The sequence below is a fragment of the Loxodonta africana genome, chromosome 14 (assembly GCF_030014295.1).
Source record: "Loxodonta africana isolate mLoxAfr1 chromosome 14, mLoxAfr1.hap2, whole genome shotgun sequence".
Taxonomy (NCBI): Eukaryota; Metazoa; Chordata; class Mammalia; order Proboscidea; family Elephantidae; genus Loxodonta; species Loxodonta africana.
This window is the reverse complement of record NC_087355.1, coordinates 86,915,339-86,938,520: the sequence shown is the minus strand read 5'-3', so window position 1 is coordinate 86,938,520 and position 23,182 is coordinate 86,915,339. Positions and strand designations below refer to the sequence as shown.

At 45.3% G+C, this 23,182-nt stretch overlaps 1 protein-coding gene across 1 annotated transcript in view; it reads left to right on the top strand.

The window, feature by feature from the left end:
• Positions 1-23,182, top strand: part of COL22A1 (collagen type XXII alpha 1 chain) — a 301,234-nt gene that overhangs the window by 228,984 nt on the left and 49,068 nt on the right. The window contains exons 41-46 of the mRNA XM_064268112.1: positions 1,029-1,064; positions 2,453-2,506; positions 4,167-4,211; positions 8,665-8,712; positions 17,846-17,959; positions 20,260-20,313. Coding sequence (XP_064124182.1) covers positions 1,029-1,064; positions 2,453-2,506; positions 4,167-4,211; positions 8,665-8,712; positions 17,846-17,959; positions 20,260-20,313 — 351 coding nt within the window. The remainder of the gene's footprint in view (positions 1-1,028; positions 1,065-2,452; positions 2,507-4,166; positions 4,212-8,664; positions 8,713-17,845; positions 17,960-20,259; positions 20,314-23,182) is intronic.

The window sequence follows — 23,182 nt, the reverse complement described above, 5'->3', positions numbered from 1 at the left end:
GGGCTGGTGTAGTTGTTTTTACTTCAGTCGAGGGGGCTTCATGAATTTCTTCTTTACACATGCTTTTTTCTACTGTGTTTGATTTCTTTTATACATTTAATCATTTGAACAGATCTCTTTTATCACTTGTGTCTGACAACCCTGCCATCTGAAGTTCCTGAGAAGTCTAATTCTGCTATTTTGTCTACTGACACTCTTGTGGTGACTAGCTTTGTAATTTGAGATTGTTTATTCATGTCCTTTGGGAATGTATCGGTGAGAATCCTGTAGCCTGCTGCCCTGAGAGGTGATCTGCGTTTGGTTTTGCTGGGTGCCCCAGGGATCTATTTGTGTATGAACGTCTTGGCTTTGAGCTCAAACTATGCTCATATGTAACTATGTTTATATTTAACAGCCCTAATAGCTATGTGAGGACAGGGCCTGGAGAATGAATTCTCAAAGGAGGCCTTTCTTCATTATGCAGCTGTATCAGAGGCGTCTCAGAAGAAAGCCCTGTCAATCTACTTCTGAAAAATCAGTCATTGCAAACCCTGTGGAGCATGGTTCCACTCTGACACACATGGGGTCGCCATGATTCAGAGTCGACTTGATGGAAATTTTTTTTTTAATCCTAGGTGAAGACAGATGAGTCTCCTTGACATCTTTCATTTTCCATTCTTTAACTGAGGTTGTAACCCAAGGGTCAGCAAACTATATCCTACGGGTCAAACAGGGCCGCACACCTATTTCTGTGCAACCCACCTACTAATGTTCATGTTTTTAAATGGCTGAAAAAAATCAAACTTAAGAATAATCTTTTATAACATGTGAAAACTAAATGAAATTTAAACTTCAGTGTTTGTAAAGGTTTGTTGGAACACAGCGTGCCCATTCATTAACAGAGAGGATGTGACACTGTGGCTTAAAGATGGGAGGAATTCAGCTCTTCCTTCCAGGGCAAGTGAGGTTCTGGCTTGAACATAAACCTGGCATCTCATCTAAATGAGCAGTTCGTTCCTACTTTGCTTACTTGTTTGTTTTTTTCTTAGGGCCCTGCTGGACCGCCAGGAGAGAAGGGGCCACCGGTACAGTATGACTTAAATAAAGGGTCTAGGGGAGGCATTCTGCTCTAATCAAAGTGATTTTAAATGGGAGGAGCCAAAAATAGTTTCTGAAAATTCCTAACGTGAAACATTGTGGACTCTCCAAAATATAAAATTGACTTATGGAATGATAGAGTGGGAAGGGGACAGTGGGGTCAGCTATTTAATATGCCCATTTTATAGTTGGGCAATCTGAGACTGGCTTTGCTTTTTGGCATCTCTCCATCACAGAAGACAGCCCTGGTTAAATGAATGTGATCAGACAATTGCCAGAAGAAATTATTTTGATCCCTGACTTCTTCGCCCCTAGTCATGTATGTGGCCATGAGCAAATGAGGGGATTTCTGTTGACCTGTAAAGTGGGCATGGCGATACTCAGGGCCATTGTGGATGGAATAACTGTTAGGTTAAACAGCAGGAGCACTCTCAGTGAGAGGCCCAGTGATGATGATATGTGCGCGTGTATTTATCAGGAAAATGTGGATTCCTATAAACTCACCCCATTGGAGGAGGAGCTGTGTGTGACTAGGTATCGTGATACATTTATGTCATATCCTGTACTTATTTCAAATTCTGCTCATTCATGTGATCACTGAACTAAGGAGGACAGGGATTTTTATACCCATTTTCGTAGGGGAATTTGAGGCTCGGAACAGTTAAGATTGACAGGCCTGAGATGTCAGAGAAAGTTATTGGCCACATTGAAGCAGGTCAGACTCTAAATGGAGGGAGCGGGGTGTAGGGAAGATTTCCTTCACCTTGATCTAGACAAGGCCAGGTTGCACCATTCTGGCACCTGCCAGGAAAAAGAACAGATTCTCACCTGCAGATCTATTTAAGGAAAAGCCTTACAGGAGGGAAATCCATAATGAAAGACACCTGTGCCATTTTCTGATGTCATTTTCACCAGAATAGGAATGATTTTCTTACAAAACCCAGTAAATGCTGTGTATGTGACGCCGAGCACTGTGCCAGGGCCGTACACAAGTTAATGTTTTGAGCATCTCAGTAATCCCAGGGGCTGGTTATCCATAGGACATCGCAGGGGTGAGCTGGATCTGAGTCCAGGCTGGTCTCACTGCGGGTGAGGGTGGGTGGTGTCTATTTCCACTGTGCTCAGGGCCAGACAGGAGCTCGCAGTGTGGGATTGCTGCGTGTTTTCCGTGTGCATTTCCGTCAGTTTGTGCAGGGCACGGTGAGATGAGTGAGCTCAGAGCAGGGTGCAGTGAGATGAGTGACACCAGAGCAGGGCACCCTTTGGCACCATTTCATCAGATCCCTCCTAGCAGCAGGGCATTCCCACAGCAAAAGCCAATAAGTCCACCTTATTTGCTTAAAACTTGCGGTTGTCTTCTGTTCTTTTTCACCAGGGATCTCGAGGCTTACCTGGATTCCCAGGGCCCCAGGGACCAGCCGGCCGGGATGTAAGTAAAGAGTAGCACATGGGCTCAGCTGGGGTACTGTGGTTGTCCCTGGAGCCTTCTCCCTGACCCCATGATGGGACCAGCCACCCCCAGACACCCCTTGAACATGTGGCTGGCTTCATAGTTCAGTCCAGAGCTCTCTGGGAACCCCAGGAGGAGCTGCTGGGCTCCGTTCATCCTTGACTCTTCCCTGTCAACATCTATTTGTTTGTTCATTTATGTATGTATCTGGCTACCTGTTCTGTAGATTGTGGCCTATAATTTTGTATTGTCCAGCTTCATTTCTTAGGCTTTCGTGTCATGCTTTTAGAGGCTTGTGAGCTCCTGGGTATCCCTATTTTATGTCAATTTCTTTACATACCTGGCTAGTCTTTACATACAATGTCTCCTATTTTATGTCAATTTCTTTACATACCTGGCTAGTCAGATCTGTGCATTTCAGATACCACCTTCTCCATGACCTTGTTGCAGACCCTTGGCTGGAAGGCTCTCTCCCTTCCAAGGGATTACACAAACTTATCTGAGGCTTCCTGGGGAGGCATCATTTCCTACTTTGCAGCAATGCTAATCACCCCCAGTCTCCATTATCTGACCCTTGCTCAGGTAGAGCTGAGTGCCAAGAAGGTGAAGACCATGTCTTTTGCACCTGTAGGTCCCTGTTGACTAGCAGCAGGCCAGGTGCACAGAAGGACTCAGTACATACTTATTGATCAAAAGGATGAATGACAACTGTGAGTTCTTATAGATCAAAGATGTCTGGCACCAGTAACAGTGGCATTCACTGCTTAGACATGCCTCTTTCCACATCTAGCATTTCAGTGCCTTATCAGCAGCATCAGGGAGCCGTGGTAGCGCAGTGATTAAGGCACTCAGCAGCTATCTGAAAGGCCAGTGGTTCAAACCCACCAGCTGTTCCACTGGAGAAAGATGTGGCAGTCTGCTTCTGTGAAGACTTACAGCCTTGGAAATCATACAACACAGTTCTACTCTGTCCTCCAGGGTCACTATGGGTCAGAATCGACTCAACGGCAGCGGGTTTGGTTTGGTTTTGGTATAAGCATCAATGATAAATTACCTTCCCCATCCCTCCTTGGATTTTATTTCAGAAAACATAGTTATTCTCCTATTCCTGTCTCTAGATACATTTAATATCTGCCCAGCTCTCAAGTTACATCCTTACAGCCTGTCCAATAGAAATACCCTCCTCCTTTTCAAAGCCAGTCCTTCTGACTGTGTTTGGAAAAGGACGGTGCAAGTTTAAAACAGGTGTGGCTGTGTATGTGTGTGTGCATGAATGTGTGAGTATGTGTGCATGTGTGTGTGTGTGTAGGTGAGTGTGTGTGAGTGTGTATGTGAGTGTGTTGTGTGTGTGAGTGTGTAAGTATGAGTGTGAGAGTGTGTGAGAGAGTGTGTGTGTGCATATGCACTCCATGTGCAGGAGTTGTTTTTGGTTTTGACTCTTCTAACCCTTTGCCACTGTTGAATGTTTCCTGGGAAGCCCTGGGTATTCAACTGAGAGTGGAAACCATGAGTTTTTATTGGTGCCAGTCTTTGTGGCTGGGTGATTTTCCCCCTGAATTACATCTGAAAGATGCAGAAGTTGGGTAGATTGGATCGCCATCAAATGCTGGCAAAGTTAATATTCTCTTTCTTTTTGTAGGGTGTACCAGGAAACCCAGGAGAAAGAGGGCCTCCTGGCAAACCAGTACGTCATCTTATTTTTCTCGATGAATGTTGATTATAGACAGGGCTCTGGCAAGAAATAAAATGCAACTCAGATGGTTCAGAAAACTTTATGAAGGGGCTTTGTGCAGAGGTGTGGGCAGAGGGAACTATTCTGGGAGACTGAGACACCTTGATATGGACTAATGGGCAGCCGATACTGCCATAGGCCTAAAGGAGCAAGGGAAAGAGTATTTTCAGAACCAAGGGGGAACTGAAATGACGGGGTAAGAACTGCTGGGTAGCAGTCATAATTGTGAGTTCCAAGCCACTGCCAGAAATCTGGGCTTGGGGCAGGGCGGAGCAGCCAAGCAATAGCCTACCTCAGTGTCTGCTCCACTGCCCATCTCCCAGCAGGGCCTCTCCTTGGTCCATCTCAGCCCCAGGCCAGTGGGCAAGGAGCCAGTTATACATTCCAACGGTCCTGGGCATGGAGCCAGTAGAGAAGGACAGACCATGGAGCTGAGGGTTGAGCAAATACAGAATGGCAGCACTGTGAATTCCAACCTGCCATGTCCTGATCCTTTGCTCAGTAATGTCAACACCTCCCAACTGCCCACTTTGTGCAGTGGCTGAAGTCTTCCTGCCCTCACAGTGAGCACAGTGGATGCTGTGAAACAATGAGCAGGGATGTACTGCCTGCTTGCTTGGTCCTGGGTACTTGGCCCCAGTCTGGTCCCAGCTCCCTGCCCATGCCCACATTCTCTGAGTGGGAGGCCAATGCCAGGAAAGCCCAAAAGGTGCAGCCAGGTAAACAGGCCATGGGGAGGGGGGACCTCTGGGAAGGACCAGTGAAGATGAGTGGGTCTGTTTTCATGTTTGGGTGAATGGGAAGGCAGGCTGTGCAAATACAGGAGATGTGAGTTCATTTAAAGATGTTCCTAAGATGGAAGAGATAGCGGCAATCAAAACGGGGGAATCACAGACCTCAAAAGTGAGTCCGTAAGTCTGGTTTCAGAAACCAAGATGCTCACCTGGGCAGAGGCTGCATCTCAAGATGGATATGAGAGGCTGCCAGTCTCCCTTGCAAGCATGGCCTGTGACAAGCTCAGACAAGGACCCCAGACACTTAGACCCTGTGGGCTTGGGAGGCTACCCCTCCCCTACCCATGTGCTGGGCACTGCAGAGACCTGGGCAGAGAACCTAGTCTGTCTAGATGGGTCCTGAAACTCTTCAATGAAGACTTTCCAGTGGGATCAGTGGAAAATTTTGCTGGTAGTCAGGGACAACTTGACTATTTGCCCCTCCTCTATGGGTTCAGCTTATATAGCTGCCAAAGGAGCTCAGAAATCAGCTCCATTGCCAAAAGTACAAGGCTCTGGTGAGGTGGGTGGAAGAACAGGGTTCAGGCCAGAGGCCAAATGAGGGTTCATATTACTCCAGCCAAATCTAGACCTTAATACTTCCCAATAAAGAGAATTGAGTCAGTAGAGCTCAGTGGACAACGTGGATAGTCATGGCTGGCTGCCGTACAGCTGGTTACCAGCAGAACAGAGTGCAACTGAGGGAAAGAGAGAGAGATGAAATAACTCTATTTTTGACTACCTTTAAGTTCACTGGACACCCTTCCAGATTGCCCCCAAATATGTCCCAGTGGCTATCGGGGTCTTTCTAGTCTCAACAATCAGATAGTCTTTGTGCTGAGGGTTCCCAAGACTACCTTGAGGTTCAGTGATTCACTGGACAACTCACAGAACTCAGAAAAGATGTTATACTCATGGTTCAGTTTATTACAGTGAAAAGACACATAGAACAGGGTCCAGGAGAGACCAGGAACAGGCTTCCAAATATCCTCCACCAGGGGGATTTTACAGACAGCATGTAATTCTCTGAGTAATGATGTGTGACAACATGCATGGAGTACTGTAAACTAGGGAAGTTCACCTGAGCCTTGGTGTCCAGGATCTTATGGGAGAGTCAGTCACGTAGGCACAGAACTCCGTAACCTTAGTTACTCTGTCTCCAGCCTCTTCAGTGGTCAAACTGACCCCCGAAGCCTGAAGGCCCCTACCCTACATCACATTGTTATAAACTATCTGGCCTGGCCCAAGCCCCCAGGTAAACAGAGATGCTCTTATGAGGTAGGCTATTCCAAGGGTTTAGAGGTTACCTCCCAGAGGCCAGGAAAGGGATGTGGAATGTACAGGGTTTGGACAACCCAGGGCTGCTGAGTTCATCCTTTAATGCACGGTCGTTGCTCAGTGAGCAAAGAGAAGGGCAGGAAGAGTTTCTCCCATGCTGCAGTCACCTGGGGATGTAGACTCCCTCTTCCAGGAATCCCCCCACACCCCATCTCAGGTTATGTCCCCTAGAAGCAGAGCCTGAGGTGAGGATTCGTGTGCAGGTGCCAGGTACTCTCAGGTGAAACCTGCAGGCAATTGGAGAGATCAGGGACTGGCAAGGGAAAAAGCGAGGCAAAGATGTGGACTCAGCTGAAGTGTAGCCTGGCCTGCTCCCACAGGAAGCCAGGAGTGTGAGTGGAGTAGAAGGGACAGCCCTTTCTCGTGGCCATTTTGGTCTGTCATTGGCCGTGGGCTGCCACCAGGGGGAGGGTGTAGCCTCCTTCAAGCTTCCAGGCAGGGCACAGACTGTCCTCTACAACCCCAACTCTTCCAACCATTTGTTCTGTTAACGTGTTGGGCCTAATGCATGATCTGCCGTGTGTGAACAACTCCTCACAGGAGGACATGATCGTCTGCCATGCACCCCAAGCCCATGTTCCTGAGGCCACTAACCTCCACACAGACCTGTTCTTTGTGTATCTTCTTAAGATGGGTAAGGTAGACAGAAACGGGCCAGAACAAGACACTAATTATCTGCAGGGCCACGCTCTACCAAGACTGAAAATCCACTCCTTGTTTTCTGTCCCTTTGTAACATACCCAGCGATGCTGTCTGATAGAGCTCACTCTAATTATACAAAGAGCTCAAATGGCAGCATAGAAAAATCCCAAGTAACGCAAAGCCAGTAGTATAACAATGTCCCAGTTTAAACAATATGAAAACCCTATTATTAGTAACTTCCCGAGGAAAAAATATAAGGCCTCGGGATTAAAACCATTGCCCTTAAAATGAAAGTTTTAATAAATTAGTATGACAAAGGTTGGCCTTTCTCTGGAGGGTCTGACTCAAATGCCCAGGGTGGGCCTTTGCCTTGTCTGTAGCAGCTGCGACCTAAGTGAATCCTCACTGCAGAGCTAGTTGTTCTTCATCACCCCCTAATCTGGGTCAATCTAATCCCAACCTCTCTCCTGTGCTCCTGTCTCAATGGCAGTAGCCGAAAGAATTGATCAAATACTTGAGATTGTCAACAGAGCAATTAACACAGACACACCCCCGTCTCTATGGTGGTTCTCCTATGCAAACTTGCATTATCTACTCACGTGGCTTTTACTAGCCACAGGAGGCGGTGGAAACCACATTTCCAGAAGGGGAGAGTTCCCAGGAAAAGGGGGATAGCGGAAACATTGTCTTGGTTTAAGCCTCCTCGAGATACCAGAAAGGATTCATAATTCATAAACCCAGACACAATCAGATGAAATTACCCACGACAAGTTGAATTGTGGCCAGAGACGTTCCGTATTCTAGAGAAAAATCTAGCACCTTCCCCTCTAAATTCTCTGGTACTCCTTTTCCACGGTGAAATTTGCAAGTTTCCAAAATGGCACGCCAATTTCCAGTTCATATCTAAGACCCCATCTTCCCTTTAGCTGTCTGCCTTTTCTTTTCATTTTCTTTCTTAGCCTTGTGTTCTTTGCAGCCCAGTTTGATCCTGGCCTCCAGCCCATCTTAGATGGTGGACAGTCTGCAATCCTTACTGGCCACGCTTCAACTCATAGTGGCCTTGAATGTGAATTCAGTGACCTACAGACATCTGATACTGTCAGAGGCTTTGTAATTACTCTTGGTTTCTGAAATCCCCTTTCCAAAATTAGTGCTTTCAAACTGTAATGACAGATAAGGTTTAAAATGCAATTTCACCTGGGAGAGTTGAAGACATTGGTTTAAATTCATACTAGGCTGTGAATGACTGATAGCGACAGCCATTACCCATCTGAGGAATCCATGACAGCCCAGATCACAGACATCTGCCTTTTTGCCTCGTACAGTACCCATATGCCCTATGAGGTGTAGATCTTGGGGGTCTGGGTAGAGAAGAGACCACCAGGAGAAGAGAAAGAGCCCGTAGAGGAAAACTGAGGACCAGAAAGACCTGACATCAGTCAAGCACGGCTAGGACTGGCAGTCTGTGCAGCTGAGGCCTCTTGTCACAGTCTTTGTGGCTCTCAGGCTGGTACATCATTGGGGCTTTTTGCATCCCATGCACAACACAGATGTTACAAGTTATGGCTTATACTCTGTGGGCCTCCCATTTTCTGAAGATGCTGGGGATATACTGGATGTATGTATGTATTTATTTATTTTTACTTTGACAGGGTCCCTCTCCACTACTGTCTCCAGGGGACATAAACCTCTTGGTTAAGGTAAAAGCACAATATAAATTTGCATGTGTTTTGATACTAGTGATGGGGGATTGCAGATCTCAATAATAAAATGTGCTTTGTCTGAACAATCTCTAATGGTGATAACAATAGAAGCAGCAGGCCTCGAGAACTCACGATGTGACTGGCAATGGGCTAAATCCACACTGTCCAGCATGGCAGCCACTGGCCACATGTGTCCATTTAAATTGATTAAAATTAAATGCAATTCAAAATTCAGGTCCTGGAGGAAATGGAATCCATGAACAATTACCTCTTTTGCCATAAGACCAGAAGAACCAGATGGAGCCTGGCTACCATTACTGAACATTTTGATCAAAGATTCTATAGAGGAATCCTGATCAGAGGGGAAACACAAGGAACAGAATTTCAGATTCTCATGGAATCCAGACTTTCTGGAGCCATGGAGGCTGGATGAACCCCTGAAACTATTGCCCTGAGATCATCTTTAAACCTTAAACCAAAAATATTCCCTGCGGCCTTCTTTCATCCAAACAATAGTTTAATTAGTAAAAAATGTCTGCCTTGAGCATTGTACTCTTTTAAAGAACTACTGTAGGGGATCAAATTGACAACAACAACCTGAAAGATTAGTTAGGAAGCTTAGGAGGCAGTGAGTTTATGCTAATAGGGGTGGACCAACTCAGAAAAGTAGGGTGAGAATGGTTACACAACTCAAGGAATGTAATTAATGTCGCTAAATTGTATGTGTAGAAATTGTTGAATTGGTGTACATTTTGCTGTGTATACTTTTAACACTACCACCAACAACAAAAAAAATAAATTAGTTTTTCAAAATTCAGGTTCTTGGTCACATTAGCCACATTTCAAATACTTAATAGGCAGATATGGCTGGTGGCTACCTTTTTGGACAGTGTGGATATGGAGCTTTTCCCCCATTGTAGCAAGTTCTCCTGGGCAGCGCTGTGCTGGAGGCTTGGTGTGCATTGCTTCTTTAATTTGCACAATGGCTCTGTGATGTTGGTACTGTTTCAGTTCTTGTTTTGTACGTAAGGGAACTGAGGCATCATGAGGGGTAGGTAACTTAGAATCCAGACCTCACTGATGCCAGAGGTGCCTTTAACCATAACCCAGGAAAGAGGCCAAGAGCTTGGGCATGAGTCCTGCTGGTGGTGCCAGGGACCAGAGAGAGCACAAGTTCAAGGAGGCAAGCCAGCTGCTGGGCCCCTTGGTTAGGAGGAGCCCGGATGTGAGTGCGGACTTTTCTGGTTTCCAGAACCATGTTCTCTTTCTCCGTGAGTGACCAAGGCTCTGAGAGGTTAGATATGCCTTGATTGGGACAGGGGAGGGCAGGGCTGGATTATACCTGGAAGTTAAAATGTGGAGATGCCTAGACGCCTGGCAGGGGACCTTGAATCTTAAAGGGTGGTGAGCTGGGAAAGGCTGTGAGCAAGAGAGGGACCTGGGTAAGGTGTATGTTACAGAATAAAAAAAAAGTCTTGTCACAATGATTGTGGAAGACCTTTTTGCTGTTTCTGCTTTAAGCCTTACGGAGCCCTGGCGATATACTCAGCTGCGAACTGAAAGGTTGTCGGTTTGAACCCACCTAGAGGTGCCTCAAAAGAAAGGCCTAGTGATCTTCTTCCAAAAAATCAGCCTGTTGAAAACTCTATGAAGCACAGTTCTACTCTGACACACATGGGGTCTCGGTGAGTCGGCATCGACTCAACAACACACAACAACAACACTTTAAGCCTGTGTCATAAGGTTGGTGAAGCTTGACACTGGGTTTTGTGGACTAACCACACCCTCTGCTCTTGTTTGTTAAGAATAGCACTTGAGTGATGTCAGAAAATGCTGAACTCATGTGTGAGAGCCAGGGAAGAAAAGAGAACTTTCCCAGAAACCTGGGACTTTTAATTTCACTGCACATTGAGATGCCTTGATGGAAAATTATACATTTTATTAAAAAATGAGTAGTGGTACAATCTTTACTGATTTTTATTGATGGGAGAGAGCATTTTTCCATGGTCAAGGACATGACAAGAAATCTATTGATTCAATCCCTTATTTATTACAGGGTTTTGTTAGCCGCCATCATTTTTCATAGTCCCATAGCTCTGGAAGAAGGAGCTGGGTTTGTATCACCTCCCCCTCCAAAGGATTTCAACCTCAAAACATTCCGATTTTTTTTTTGCCAATAATAACAATAGTGAGTGCTGAGAAGGTTGAGAGTCAGGTGTCTCGGCTATAGCATTGAGACAGATACTTAGTTAAATCCATATTCCCTTTGTGCTAAAGAATGTAGCTGTGTTCATCCGAATACCTGGGGACCTCAGAAGGCAAGTAAATGCCTGTATTCAGAAGGGGAGTCCCTGGAGGTCTCCTGGCCCCACCGAGATGCACCTGGCCTGTAAACCTTGTAGGCAGCAGCCTGGAGGAGGTAGGTTTGGACAGGTGTGCCGTGGACTATCTTTAGGTCCCTGTTTTGTGCAGTCAGCTGCAGCCACCTTGAAATTGCAGGTGAAAGGCTGCTGGTCAGGCCCAGGTACTGGCAGCAGGTGCCTCCTCTGCTGAGAAGGCATGTTTTATTACAGGACTTTTACCTCTGCCCCATAGAGTTATATAGCTTCCTATAGCTCATTCTGATAGTTAGAAAACTGCCTGAGGAGAAAGTTGGTCTTCCAGGAGTCCCTGTAAAATGAACTCCTGTAGTTGGATTTTTGCCCAGGAAGGCTATCCTCAGGATGTCTCCAGGAGGTAACTCTGGTACACAAGTACAATTTCACTGGACCCTCACAAACAGCCCTGTGGGGTGGGTTCTATTGCTGTCTGAGCTTTACAGAAGAGGACATCCAGGCACAGGTGGTTAAGTGGCTTGTTGAAGGTCACAGAGCTGGATGGTGAGGGAGCCAAGACGTGCCCAGTGTGATCTACTCCAAAGCCCTTGTGCCTAACCGTTCTGCTAGCCGACCTCATTTTGCATGAGATGACGTCCTGCCAGCTGCTGAGGGAGTGCAGATGGGTGGTAAGTTCCTACCAGTCACCAGAGGTGTTGAAATGTAGGCTGCACTCCTCTTGGGCAGGAATCTTGTAGTGAGGACTCAAGTATGCAGCAAGGGGGGTCCCTGGGTGGTGCAAAAGATTAAGCACTCAACTACTAGTCGAAAGTTTGGCAGTTCGAATCTACTCAGAGGCACCATGGAAGAAAGGTCTGCCTGTCTGCTTCGAAAAAGTCACAGCTTTGAAAATCCTGTGGGGTCACCATGAGTTAGAATCCCCTCAACAGCAACTAACGACATCAGATTAATAGTGATGAGACAGCATGGAGGCTGTTTCTACTCCTGAGGGGCAACAGTCGCTTTTCTTCCATGTAGCAAAGGCTGCTGCATTCCTCTATGTGGTGGACATCTTTTGAACACTTATTTGGAACCAAGCACCACACTGAATATGACACAGTGAGCTGGGTTTGCTGAAAATATCTCAGACCAAAGGAAGCGGATGAGACCATACAGGAATCGACATTTGCAGGTCATACACAAGGGCTCCTGCAACATGCTAGGTGCTTTGCACGCATGATTTCATTTGTACTTCATGGCACTTCCCTAAGTTAGGAGAATGATCCTTGTTTACAGATAGGGATTTAAACTGCTTTGTTCTGGTTTGAACCCCTGCTGAGAATTTGCATTTCCCCAAAACCAGATACACTGAATCACCAATCCACAGTGTAACAAGATCCCCAGGTGATCCTTCTGTATAATAAAATTTGAGAACCAGCGCTCTGCTAGTGATTCTCAGAATTGGTCCTTAACCAGCATTAGCATAGCCTGGGAGCTTTTTAGAAATACAAATGGATTAAATAAGCCGGGGAGTTAGGAACTGGTATTGACGAACGATGATGTATTGCGTTGCGCAAATCTGCTGCAAAAGAGCTTTTTAAAGTGTGAAAAAGCAAAGATGTCACTTTGAGGACTAAGGTTCATCTGACCCAATCCACGTTGTTTTCAAGCACCTCATATGCATGTGAAAGCTGGACAATGAATAAGGAAGACAGAAGAAGGATTGATGCATTTGAATTATGATGTTGGCAAAGAAGATTGAATATACCATGGACTGCCAGAAGAATGAACAAATCTGTCTTGGCAGAAGTACAGCCAGAATGCTCCTTAGAAGGAAGGAAAGTGAAACTTTATCTCATGTACTTGGGGCTTGTTATCAGGAGGAACCAGTGCCTGGAGAAGGACATCATGCTTGGTAAAGTAGAGGGTCAGTGAAAAAGAGGAAGACCCTCAATGAGATGGATTGACAAAGTTGCCGCAATAACGGGCTCAACCATACCTACTATTGTGAGGATGGTGCAATGCCTGGGCAGTGTTTCCTTCTGTTATATGTGGGACCACTACGAGTTGGAGCCAACTTGACGGCACCTAACAACAACAACACTGATGGGCAAGGGCATTTGATCTACAAATAAAGCAAGGCGACCCATTCAGGGAAGAAAATAATACCCCAAACCATATCGGTACATGCAGAAGCTTAAGTCCACCATGCTTTTACCATGTGCCAGGCACTGCATATTGCCTTTTGCATTCATGATCTCATTTATTTCTCACAAACCACCACAGTATAACAAACTGGTGACTTGGCTGTCACTTTGTCAGTTTATTACTCAAATGCAACCCCTCTGTGCTGTGGGTCCCACTGCAGAGAAAGATTTCCAGTGCCAGTACCCTGTCCAAGTTAAACAACATACCAGCGGCCAGAATTTCAGCCGCCACTGGACTACCTCTATCTTCCATTCATCCATTGTCACCATTTTTCACAATTGCATCACATTTTAAAGAACTAGAAGAAAAAGTCTAGGCTTTGGTGAGTTCTTCCCAGCTCTGTTACTCTGCCAAATAAACAACAGCAAAATTAAAAATAAAAAATCCCTGTGCTTATTTCATTCAGTTTTGCTTCATATGCCCCAACATTTAGCACTTCCCAACACCTCTTCCCCACCCCCCACACACACACACAAAATCCAACCGGCTTCTCAAACCACCCACTAAAAGAAGATGGCACGAGACACCAGAGGTCAGGTGGTTGGATGGGTTGTCTGGTTCATTGATTTATTGAATGTGTGCTCTCTGTTAGGCTATTTGCTACTAATTGGACGTATAAAAGTAAACCAACTCCATCTCTGTCATCTGAGGATTCGTAATTTCTTTGGGCCTGGTGGGGAAGGGGATGGAGTTATAAACAGATCCTTTAACAGTGAGATAAGTGTTTCAATAGCAGGAACCCCAGGATCCATGGGAACACAGAGCCTATCCCTAGTCTGAGGCAGTCAGGAAGGCTTCTTGAGTAGGAAACTTCTAGAGAAACTGAGAAGGAGGCTTCAAGGGGCGGCTCAAGAAGACAAACTAAAGTATTATAATGATACGCGCAAAGACCTGGAGTTAGAAAACCAAAAGGGAAGAACACACTTGGCATTTCTCAAGATGAAATAACTGATGAAAAAAGTTGTCTCAAATTGTAACATCGAAGGATTCTATGGACAAAACAGTGAAGATGCAGGAAGTATTGAAAGAAGATACAGAGTCACTGTAGGTACACAAAGAAGGTACACAGTAACTGAATCAAAAACAACTGGTCAACGTTCAACCATTTCAGGAGGTAGCATGTGATCAAGAACCAATGGTACTGAAGGAAGAAGTCCAAGCTGCACTGAGGGCGTTGGTGAAGAACAAGTTGAGTTGTTTCAACAAACAGATGTAGCGCTGGAAATGCTCGCTTGTCTAAGCCAAGAAATTTGGAAGACAGCTACCTGGTCAACTGACTGGAAGAGATCCATATTTGTGCCCATTCCAAAGAAAGGGGGTCCAACAGAATGTAGAAATTGTCAAACAATATCATTAATATCACATGCAAGTAAAATTATGCTGAAGGTAATTAAAAAATAGTTGCAATAGTGCATCAATAGGGAAGTGCCAGAAATTGAAGCCAGATTCAGAAGAGGACGTGGAACAAGGGATATCACTGCTGATGTCAGATGGATCCTGGCTAAAAGCAGAGAATACCAGAAAGATGGTTACCTGTGTTTTATTGACTATGTAAAGGCATTCAACTGAGTGAATCATAACAAATTTATGGATAACATTGTGAAGAGTGGGAATTCCAGAAAACTTAATTGTGCCCATGCTGAATCTGTACATAGACCAAGAGGTAGTTGTTCTAACAGAAAGGTGTGCACCAGGGTTGTGTCCTTTCATCATACTTATTCAGTCTGTATGCTGAGTAAATAATCTGAGAAGCTGGACTATATGAAGAACCGGGCATCAGGATTGGAGGAAGACTCATTAACAATCTGTGATATGCAGATGACACAACCTTGCTTGCTGAGAGTGAGGAGGACTTGAAGCACTTACTAATGAAGATCAAGAGTACAGCCTTCAGTATGAATTATACCTTAACATAAAGAAAATAAAAATCCTTATAACTGGACCAATAAGCAACATGATGATACCAAAAACCAAAACCAAACCCAGTGCCGTCGAGTCGATTCCGACTCATAGCGACCCTATAGGATGGAGTAGAACTGCCCCATAGAGTTTCCAAAGAGCACCTGGTAGATTCAAACTGCTGACCCTTTGGTTAGAAGCTGTAGCACTTAACCACTAAGCCTCCAGGGTTTCCACATCATGATAAATGGAGAAAAAGTTGAAGTTGTAAAGGATTTCATTTTATTTGGTCCACAATCAACATCCTTGGAGGCAGCAGTCAAAGAATCAAATGACATATTGCACTGGGCAAACCTGTTGCAAAAGACCTCTTTAAAGTGTTAAAAAGCAAAGATGTGACTTTGAGGAGTAAGGTGCACTTGACCCAAGCCGTGGTATTTTCGATCACCTCATATGCATGTGAGAGCTGGACAATGAACAAGAAAGACCAAAGAAGAATTGATGCCTTTGAATTATGGTGTTGGCGAAGAATAATGAATACACATAGACCGCAAGAAGAATAAACAAATCTGTCTTGGAAGAAGTACAGTCCGAATACTCCTTAGAAGTGAGGATGGCAAGACTTCGTCTCACGTACTTTGGACATATTATCAGGAGGGTCAAGTCTCTGGAGATGGACATTATACTTGGTAGAGGGAAGCAAAAAAGAGCAAGAGCTTCAAAGAGATGGATTGACGCAATGGCTGCAACAGTAGGCTAAAATATAGCAACGATTGTCAGGATGGCACAGGACTGGGCAGTGTTGCGTTCTGTTGTACCCTAAGGTTGCTATGGGTTGGAATTGACTCAACAGCATCTAACAACAACAAGGACTCTTCAAAGACTGATTAAAAGCAGGGCAAGTAAAAGGAAGCTTGCTCTTGTGATAGAAAAACTCTTCCATCCTGAAGTTAGAGACCAAGAATAATGCCAAATCACCCAAAACTTCACCTCATTGCTGTATGAACCAGTGCAGATTCCACCTGCCTTTGTGGATCTCTCCATGGAGCACTCAAAAGATGGTAGTTCATCTGTTTATTTTATGTCAGTCAATGCCACATGGCCATGAGCTTTGGAAACTGCGTACTCAACTGTGGTCTTAAGGTGTAGCACAGTGTCTAAGAATAGGTTGTTACAAGTATGCTTTCCATGAGCAAGTGGCTGAATGAATGAGTTTATAGTAATAGGTAAGTGTATTGAGTGTTATCTATTTATCTTGACACTATTCTAAGTGCCTTATTCGTATTATCCCATTTAACGCTTATCACAAGAGGGAGGGGAAGAAGGAGGAAGGATTGGAGAGAAAGGCATGGAGGAAGCAATCCAGAGAGTGGGTATATGAGTTTGTTCTGATTGCCTGTTTGTCTTTTTGTCCTACTGTGGTGGTTTTAGAGCCCTGGTGATGCAGTGGTTAAGAGCTCAGCTGCTAACCAAAACGTTGGCAGTTTGAATCCACCAGCCATTCCTTGGAAACCCTATAGGGCCATTCTATTCTGTCCTATAGGGTCACTACGAGTTGGAATGGACTCAATGGCAATGTGTTTTTTTTTTTTTTTTTGTGGTTGCTATGATGCTGGAAGCTATGCCAACAGTATTTGAAATACCAGCAGGGTCATCTATAGAGAACAGGTTCCAGCAGAGCTTCCAGACTAAGCCAGACTAGGAGGAAAGGCTTGATGATCTACTTCCAAAAATCAGCCAGTAGAGCCCTATGGATTACAACAGACTATAGTCCAAAAGAGCACTGGAAGATGAACCTCTTAGGTTGGAAGACACTCAAACTACAGGGACTACAAAGATGGACTCAAGTGTACCATTGATTGTAAAGATAGTGCAGGAATGGGTAACTTTTTGCTCTGTTATACATGGGGGTCACCACAAGTCAGAGCCAACTCAATGGCAACTAACTAATAATGACAGGTTTTTAGCACTGGGTATAGTCAAGTCAGTGAGTTTTACTTGGTACACTGTGCTCTGAGTGATAAGATCTAGAGATGATACAGACAAATTAGAAAGCTTGTTCCCTGGACTGAGGGAACTTTAAATTCACTCCAAGGACAGCATTTACCTGCCAGAAAGAAGTAGAGCAAGCTCAGTTCCAGGAAATGTTTGTTGAATGCTTACTGGGCAAAGAATAGCAGCAGCATGGCCAGATCTTGGACTGTGTGCCACAGCAAGAATGTCCTGAGGGCATGTGCCTTCCTTTGTTCTGCCTCTCTGTTCAGAACACCCTTTAATTAGGCAACCCAAGGGTCAAGAACTCAGGTCCCAGCTTTGTTTTGTCACTAGCCCTAGGGGACACAACACGCTATTTCTAGCAGTACTAAATGCTTGCAGGAAATCTGCCCCGTGAATATTTTAGATGCTCACAGACTTCAGCACACATATTTTTGACATCATTTTTGGGGGCTATACCTCCAGTAGTCTGGCTGGCCAGAAGTAGGGGGAGATGAGGTAATAATCCAGATATGTCAGGGTTGAAATATAACTTTCTATGAAGATAGTGCAAATGCAAATTTGACACAAAAGTATCTGAGTAATGACTTGATCCACCTGTGTACTTTGTCGTCATTGGATGGCATCGTCCAGAGATGGGGAGACAGGAGCTATGGGCCATCTTTGCTTTATAAGCCAAAGTATTATTTACGCACATTCTCTCTCTCTCTCAGGACGTGTGCAATGACTGCCCTCCTGGTCCCCCAGGCCTCCCTGGTCTACCAGGTTTTAAAGGGGACAAAGGACTCCCAGGAAAGCCAGGGAGAGAAGGCACAGAAGGGAAAAAGGTAAGGAAAAGAGGGACACGTAACCTTATCATCGCAATGAGATGAGTCGTGCTAGAGATGCCAACACTGCCCCTCCTCCCTCCCAAAGCATTCAGGCTTTGAGGGACCTAAGATAGCCAAAGAGTGCTAGGTTAAGGAGACACAGCTATGGAAATGGTGAAAAACGGCATTGGTGGATCTTCATCATTTTAAGAAAATATTGACTGTGACATTCCAGTACTTGTCTAAAACATGTAGCCATTTTTCCTTCCTTCCTTTTTTCCCTCCCTCCATTACTCCTTCCTTCCTTTTTTCTTTCCATTCAACTTTTGAACATCTATCATGTGTTGGACACCAAAAGAGCCAATCAGACTTTGTAGAATCATCTCCCATCCATCCGTCCGTCCATCCGTCCGTCCGTCCGCCCACCCATCTGTCCGTCCACCCATCCACCCATCTGTCCACCCATCCATCCACCCATCCACCTGTCCATTATTTCCCTTGTCATTCACCTGTCTAAGACAGCACATTAGGTATATACTGTGTGTCAGGCACCATAGTTCTGTTCTTGTGGAGTTTATGGTCTTGTGGTGGAGTTCGAGGGGGTGGGTAAAGGACAGACAAATGCAGTTTTGAAATGTGACCTTTCTTCTGGTCTCCTAATCTTCTGGTCCCCTTCCCTTTCCATAGACCCAGATATATAAGTGATTTTAACATCAGCCCCACAGTGGGCCATAATCCCTGCAACTCCTCCATAGCACTCCAGATACTTAGGAGAGGACAAAGGGCAATTGCAAAACTGATTTGACTGAGGCTACTTCTACTTAACCCAATTCTCTTGATGGTCAAAGTCATCAAAAATAGGTATTTATTTGATTTGCTGCATTTCTTGCATCATAATATATGGGACAGTAAACAGGGTGTTTGAATCTTTTTATATCCATGTTAGCTCCCTCTCCCACTACTTTAGCCTGCTTTTGAACAGGTCAAAAGATTTCTTCATTAATTAAGGTGGGTACGTCTTTGGGTTTGATTCCAGGAGGCTTAATCTAAGAAGTTCTCAGTATTATGAGAACATGTTGACATCATCTTGTTGAATGGTTCTCAGGGAGCCATCTCCAAGTCACTTAGGGAGATTTTTAGATAAACCATTTCCAAGAGCCTTTGCCCCAGACCCTTTACATTAAATCACTGGGGAGAATCCTCAAATACGTGTGTTTTTTAAAAGAGCTCAAGCAATTCTGATGTTTAGAACCACTCACTGAATTTGACTTTCTACCCAATGTTCCATTGTTTTTAGCAGGACCTGGCAGGTGGCTGGGAATCCCATTCTCCCACCTGGGGCAGCTCCTCCTCAGGGTCAGGCTGCCCCCGCAACCCTCCCAACACTGTGCTGACATTCAAACCAAACCCAATGCCATGGAGTCAATACCAACTCATAGCTAACACTCAGGGGGTTATAATCAATGAAGGTAATGGCAGGACACGTACAGGGTGTGTGTGTGCCTATACATATGCATGTGTATAAATATATATATGAAAAAAAACACTCTATAATTCACATTTCTTATTGCAACAGCCCTTTCCTCTCTTCTCAGATATATTATTTATCAATCGCTGTGTTATAAATTGCCCCAAAACTTAGCAGCTAAAACAACAAACATTTATTACCTCACTGTTTCTGAGGGTTAGGAACCCAGGAGTGGTTAAGCTGGGTGGTTCTGGCTCAGGGTCTCTCATGAGGTTGCCCACCAACTGTTGGCCAGGACTGTGGCTATCTCAAAGTTTAATTGGCAGAGGATTCCCTTCCAAGTTCACTCATGTGGCTGTTTGCTGGAGGCCTCAGTTCTTCACCATGTGGGCCTCTCCACAAGGCTGCCTGAGTGAGCTCAAGACATGGTAGCTAGTTTTCCTCAGAACTCAGACGGTCTGAGAGAGGGAGAGTATGTTCCCAAGGTGGAAGATTTTTGTACCTGACACTCCATCATTTCTGCCATATTCTGTGGGTCACACAGACCAACGCTGGTACAGATGGGAGGACACTACAGGAGGGTGTGACTACTGGGAGGCAGGGGTCACTGGGGGCCATCTTGAAGGGTGGCTACCACACCAACTAACCATATTGGTTGTGGGTTATGCCCATGAATGTTCAACCACACTGGGTACTGCCACTTGCCCACACACTTGGCTCAACATGCTAGGGCCCCAGGGAAACCCAGTGGGAAGTCAGTGAATAGATGTTAAAGCAGACAGCTTGGTAATAACTCTGGGGATGGGCTCCAATCACTTATTCTTGGTTTTCTCATCTGTCCCTGCTATAGGGGGATGCTGGGCCCAGAGGCCTCCCAGGGCCCCCAGGCATAACTGGACCACAGGTAGGTGAGACATCATAACATCTGTATGTGTCTGTTCTGCTCATCATTGCTTCATGTAGTTTGAGAAAGGGTGACGTCCAGTGTAAAAGAACAGTAGTTTCAAGATCACAAAACTCTCGTTCTAGGTCTAATTATGGCACTGGCTAACTCAGTGACCTTGGGCAAGTCACTAAAACTTGTTGAGCTTCAGGCTCTCACCTGCAAATACCTGCATGGTGGACATATGAAATAAGAAATTAGAATGTGTGGCACTTAACAGTTAGACATGAGCTTTGGGGTCAGACAGCTTTGACTCTGAGTCCCAGCCCTGAGTTTAGTCTTCCGAGCTGTGTGGCCTTGGGCAGAATCCTTGACTTTTCTGGGTTTCAATGTTCCTATTGTCATCGATTCCTACTCATAGCCTCCCTATAGGACAGGGTGGAACTGCCCTATAGGGTTTCCAAGGCTGTAAATCGTTATGGAAGCAGACTGCCACATCCTTCTCCCTCAGAGCAGCTGGTGGGTTCGAACTGCCGACCTTTTGGTTAGCAACTGAGCTCTTAATCACTGCATCATTAGGGCTCCTGGCCTCAACGTTACCACCCACTAATGGTGAGTAAAAATGGTTCAGGAATGTGTTAGAATTGAATGATATAATGCATATAAAGAACTTGCCACTCAATTAAAAAATATCATTAAGAAGATGTAAACAAATGCCAGTATTATCACTTTCACTGCAGCGATGAAGCACCCATCTAAACTTAGCAAGATAGCTCTGTGGTTTCACAGAGCAGGGGAGATGGGCATGGGAGGGAAGGAGGGCGTGTCCTGGGGCTGTGGCCATTTTGGCTGTTGGTAGTGGTAGTGTTCAGCTCTAAGGAGAAGACCATATGGGTGCTGGAGTGGGGGCAGCCAGAGGGGGAGGGCAGACCCTCACTCCCTTCTCACCCTTCCCTGTCACTGGTGTTGCCTTGGGCTCTCCCTGACCCCCTGGGGCCTCCATGCTGCTGCCAGCTGTGCACCCCTGTCCCCCAAAACTCAGGGCCAATTCTTCTGTGGCCCTGTGGGGACATAGCACGGCTCATCTGTAGGGGAGGCAGCTCAAAGTGGTGTTAGGAGCCAGAGCTCTGGAGCTAGAGCTTGGGGTTGGAATCCCATCTCAGTTAGGACCTTGGGATAGTTTTTTAACCTGTTTGCCCATCCATGTCCCAACCGTAAACCAGGAACTCCAAATGTGGCCACCTTACAGGCTCATCAGGTGATGATCCAGCGCATTGCCAGCTGCACCCTGTCCGTTGTAAGCAGTAGTCAATGTTAGTTCTTACTGCTCTTTCAATTCTAGCGGGGGATGGGGGGTGTGCCACAAGAGGCAAGGCCAGGATTAGGGTGAGGGTCCTGGCCAAATGTAACCCAAAACCAAACCTGTTACTGTCGAGTCAATTCTGACTTATAGGGCACAGTGGTAAAGAGCTCGGATGCTAACCAAAAGGTCAGCAGTTTGAATCCACCAGCCACTGCTTGGAAACCCTATAGGGCAGTTCTACTCTGTCCTATAGTGTCACTGTGAGTCAGCAGAATGTAAGGGGGGTACCAAAATCTCAGTAACCAAGATAAGTAATATTTTAATGCAATGCTTTAAAATAATTTAAACTAATGCCAAGTACGATAAACCCATAAGGAACAACGATATCAAAATTTTAAATGAGGGCAGGACCCAGCCCTACTTACACAACCCCCCTCCCTTGCCTCAACCTGATCTGGGACTTACTGGAACTTGTTTTCAAAATATGATATTTTGCTCATCTTGGACTTTTTTTTTTTTTTTTTGCATAGTTTGACTTTAAAAAAATATTACATTAAATATATTATGTATCTTAGTTACTGAGTTTTTTGAAACCGCTTTAAATTTGGCTGTTCAAATCCACCCAGCCATACCACAAAAGAAAGACCTGGCTATCTGCTTCTGTTAAGATTATAACCAAGGAAACCCCATGGACCAGTTCTACCCTGTAACACACTGGGTCACCATGATTCGGAACCAACTCAACAGCAATAAGTTTTTTTTTTTTTTTTTTAATATCCACCAAGGCAAGTGTCTCATTCACTGCGCCCTAATCTCTACCCTGGTAAATGATGTGGAAATTATTATTATTCTATTAAAAAGCAAACAGGCAAGCAAACCAACAACAGCATCGTGGTGTGACAACAAAGCCCAGGACCTTTGGTATATTGTGTGCCCTGGAGTCATTCTGACTCACAGCAACCCTGTAGGATAGTGTAGAACTGCCCCATCGGGTTTCCAAGGCTGTAAATCTTTACAGTAGCAGACTGGTGTATCTTTCTGCCATGGAGTGGGTGGTGGATTCAAACCACTGACCTTTTGGTTAGCAGCTGAGTGTCCAACCACTGTGCCGTCAGGGCTCCTCACTTGTGGTGTATCAGGATGGAAAGCACGCAGGTCTTTCAGGCCCTGGTTGGCAAGTTAAGACATTCCTGCAGATGGTTGAGGAGCTGGGCTGCTAACCGAAAGGTAGGCAGTTCCAGTTCACTCAGCTCTCTCTGACATACATAGGGCCGCCATGAATTGCAGCAATTTGACGGCGGCTTGTTCTAGGGTTTTGACATAGCTGAGACTCATGCTGCAGAAACTACACATATCAGGCCCTCAGGTAGATGGAACAAGAGAGATTTTGCCAGAGCAGTGTTAGCTTGAGAGACACCAGGGAGGAGCAGCACGACTCTGAGCACAGCAGCCCAATGTCTGTGCTACTTACTGCATATTAACCTTCCTCTCTGGGGTCATCAGCAGTTGCTGAGCTCCTTGTCTGGTGGATTCTGTAGGCCTGTGATTTCAGCTGATGCTTAAGTGACCTTGGCTGTCAACTTGCTG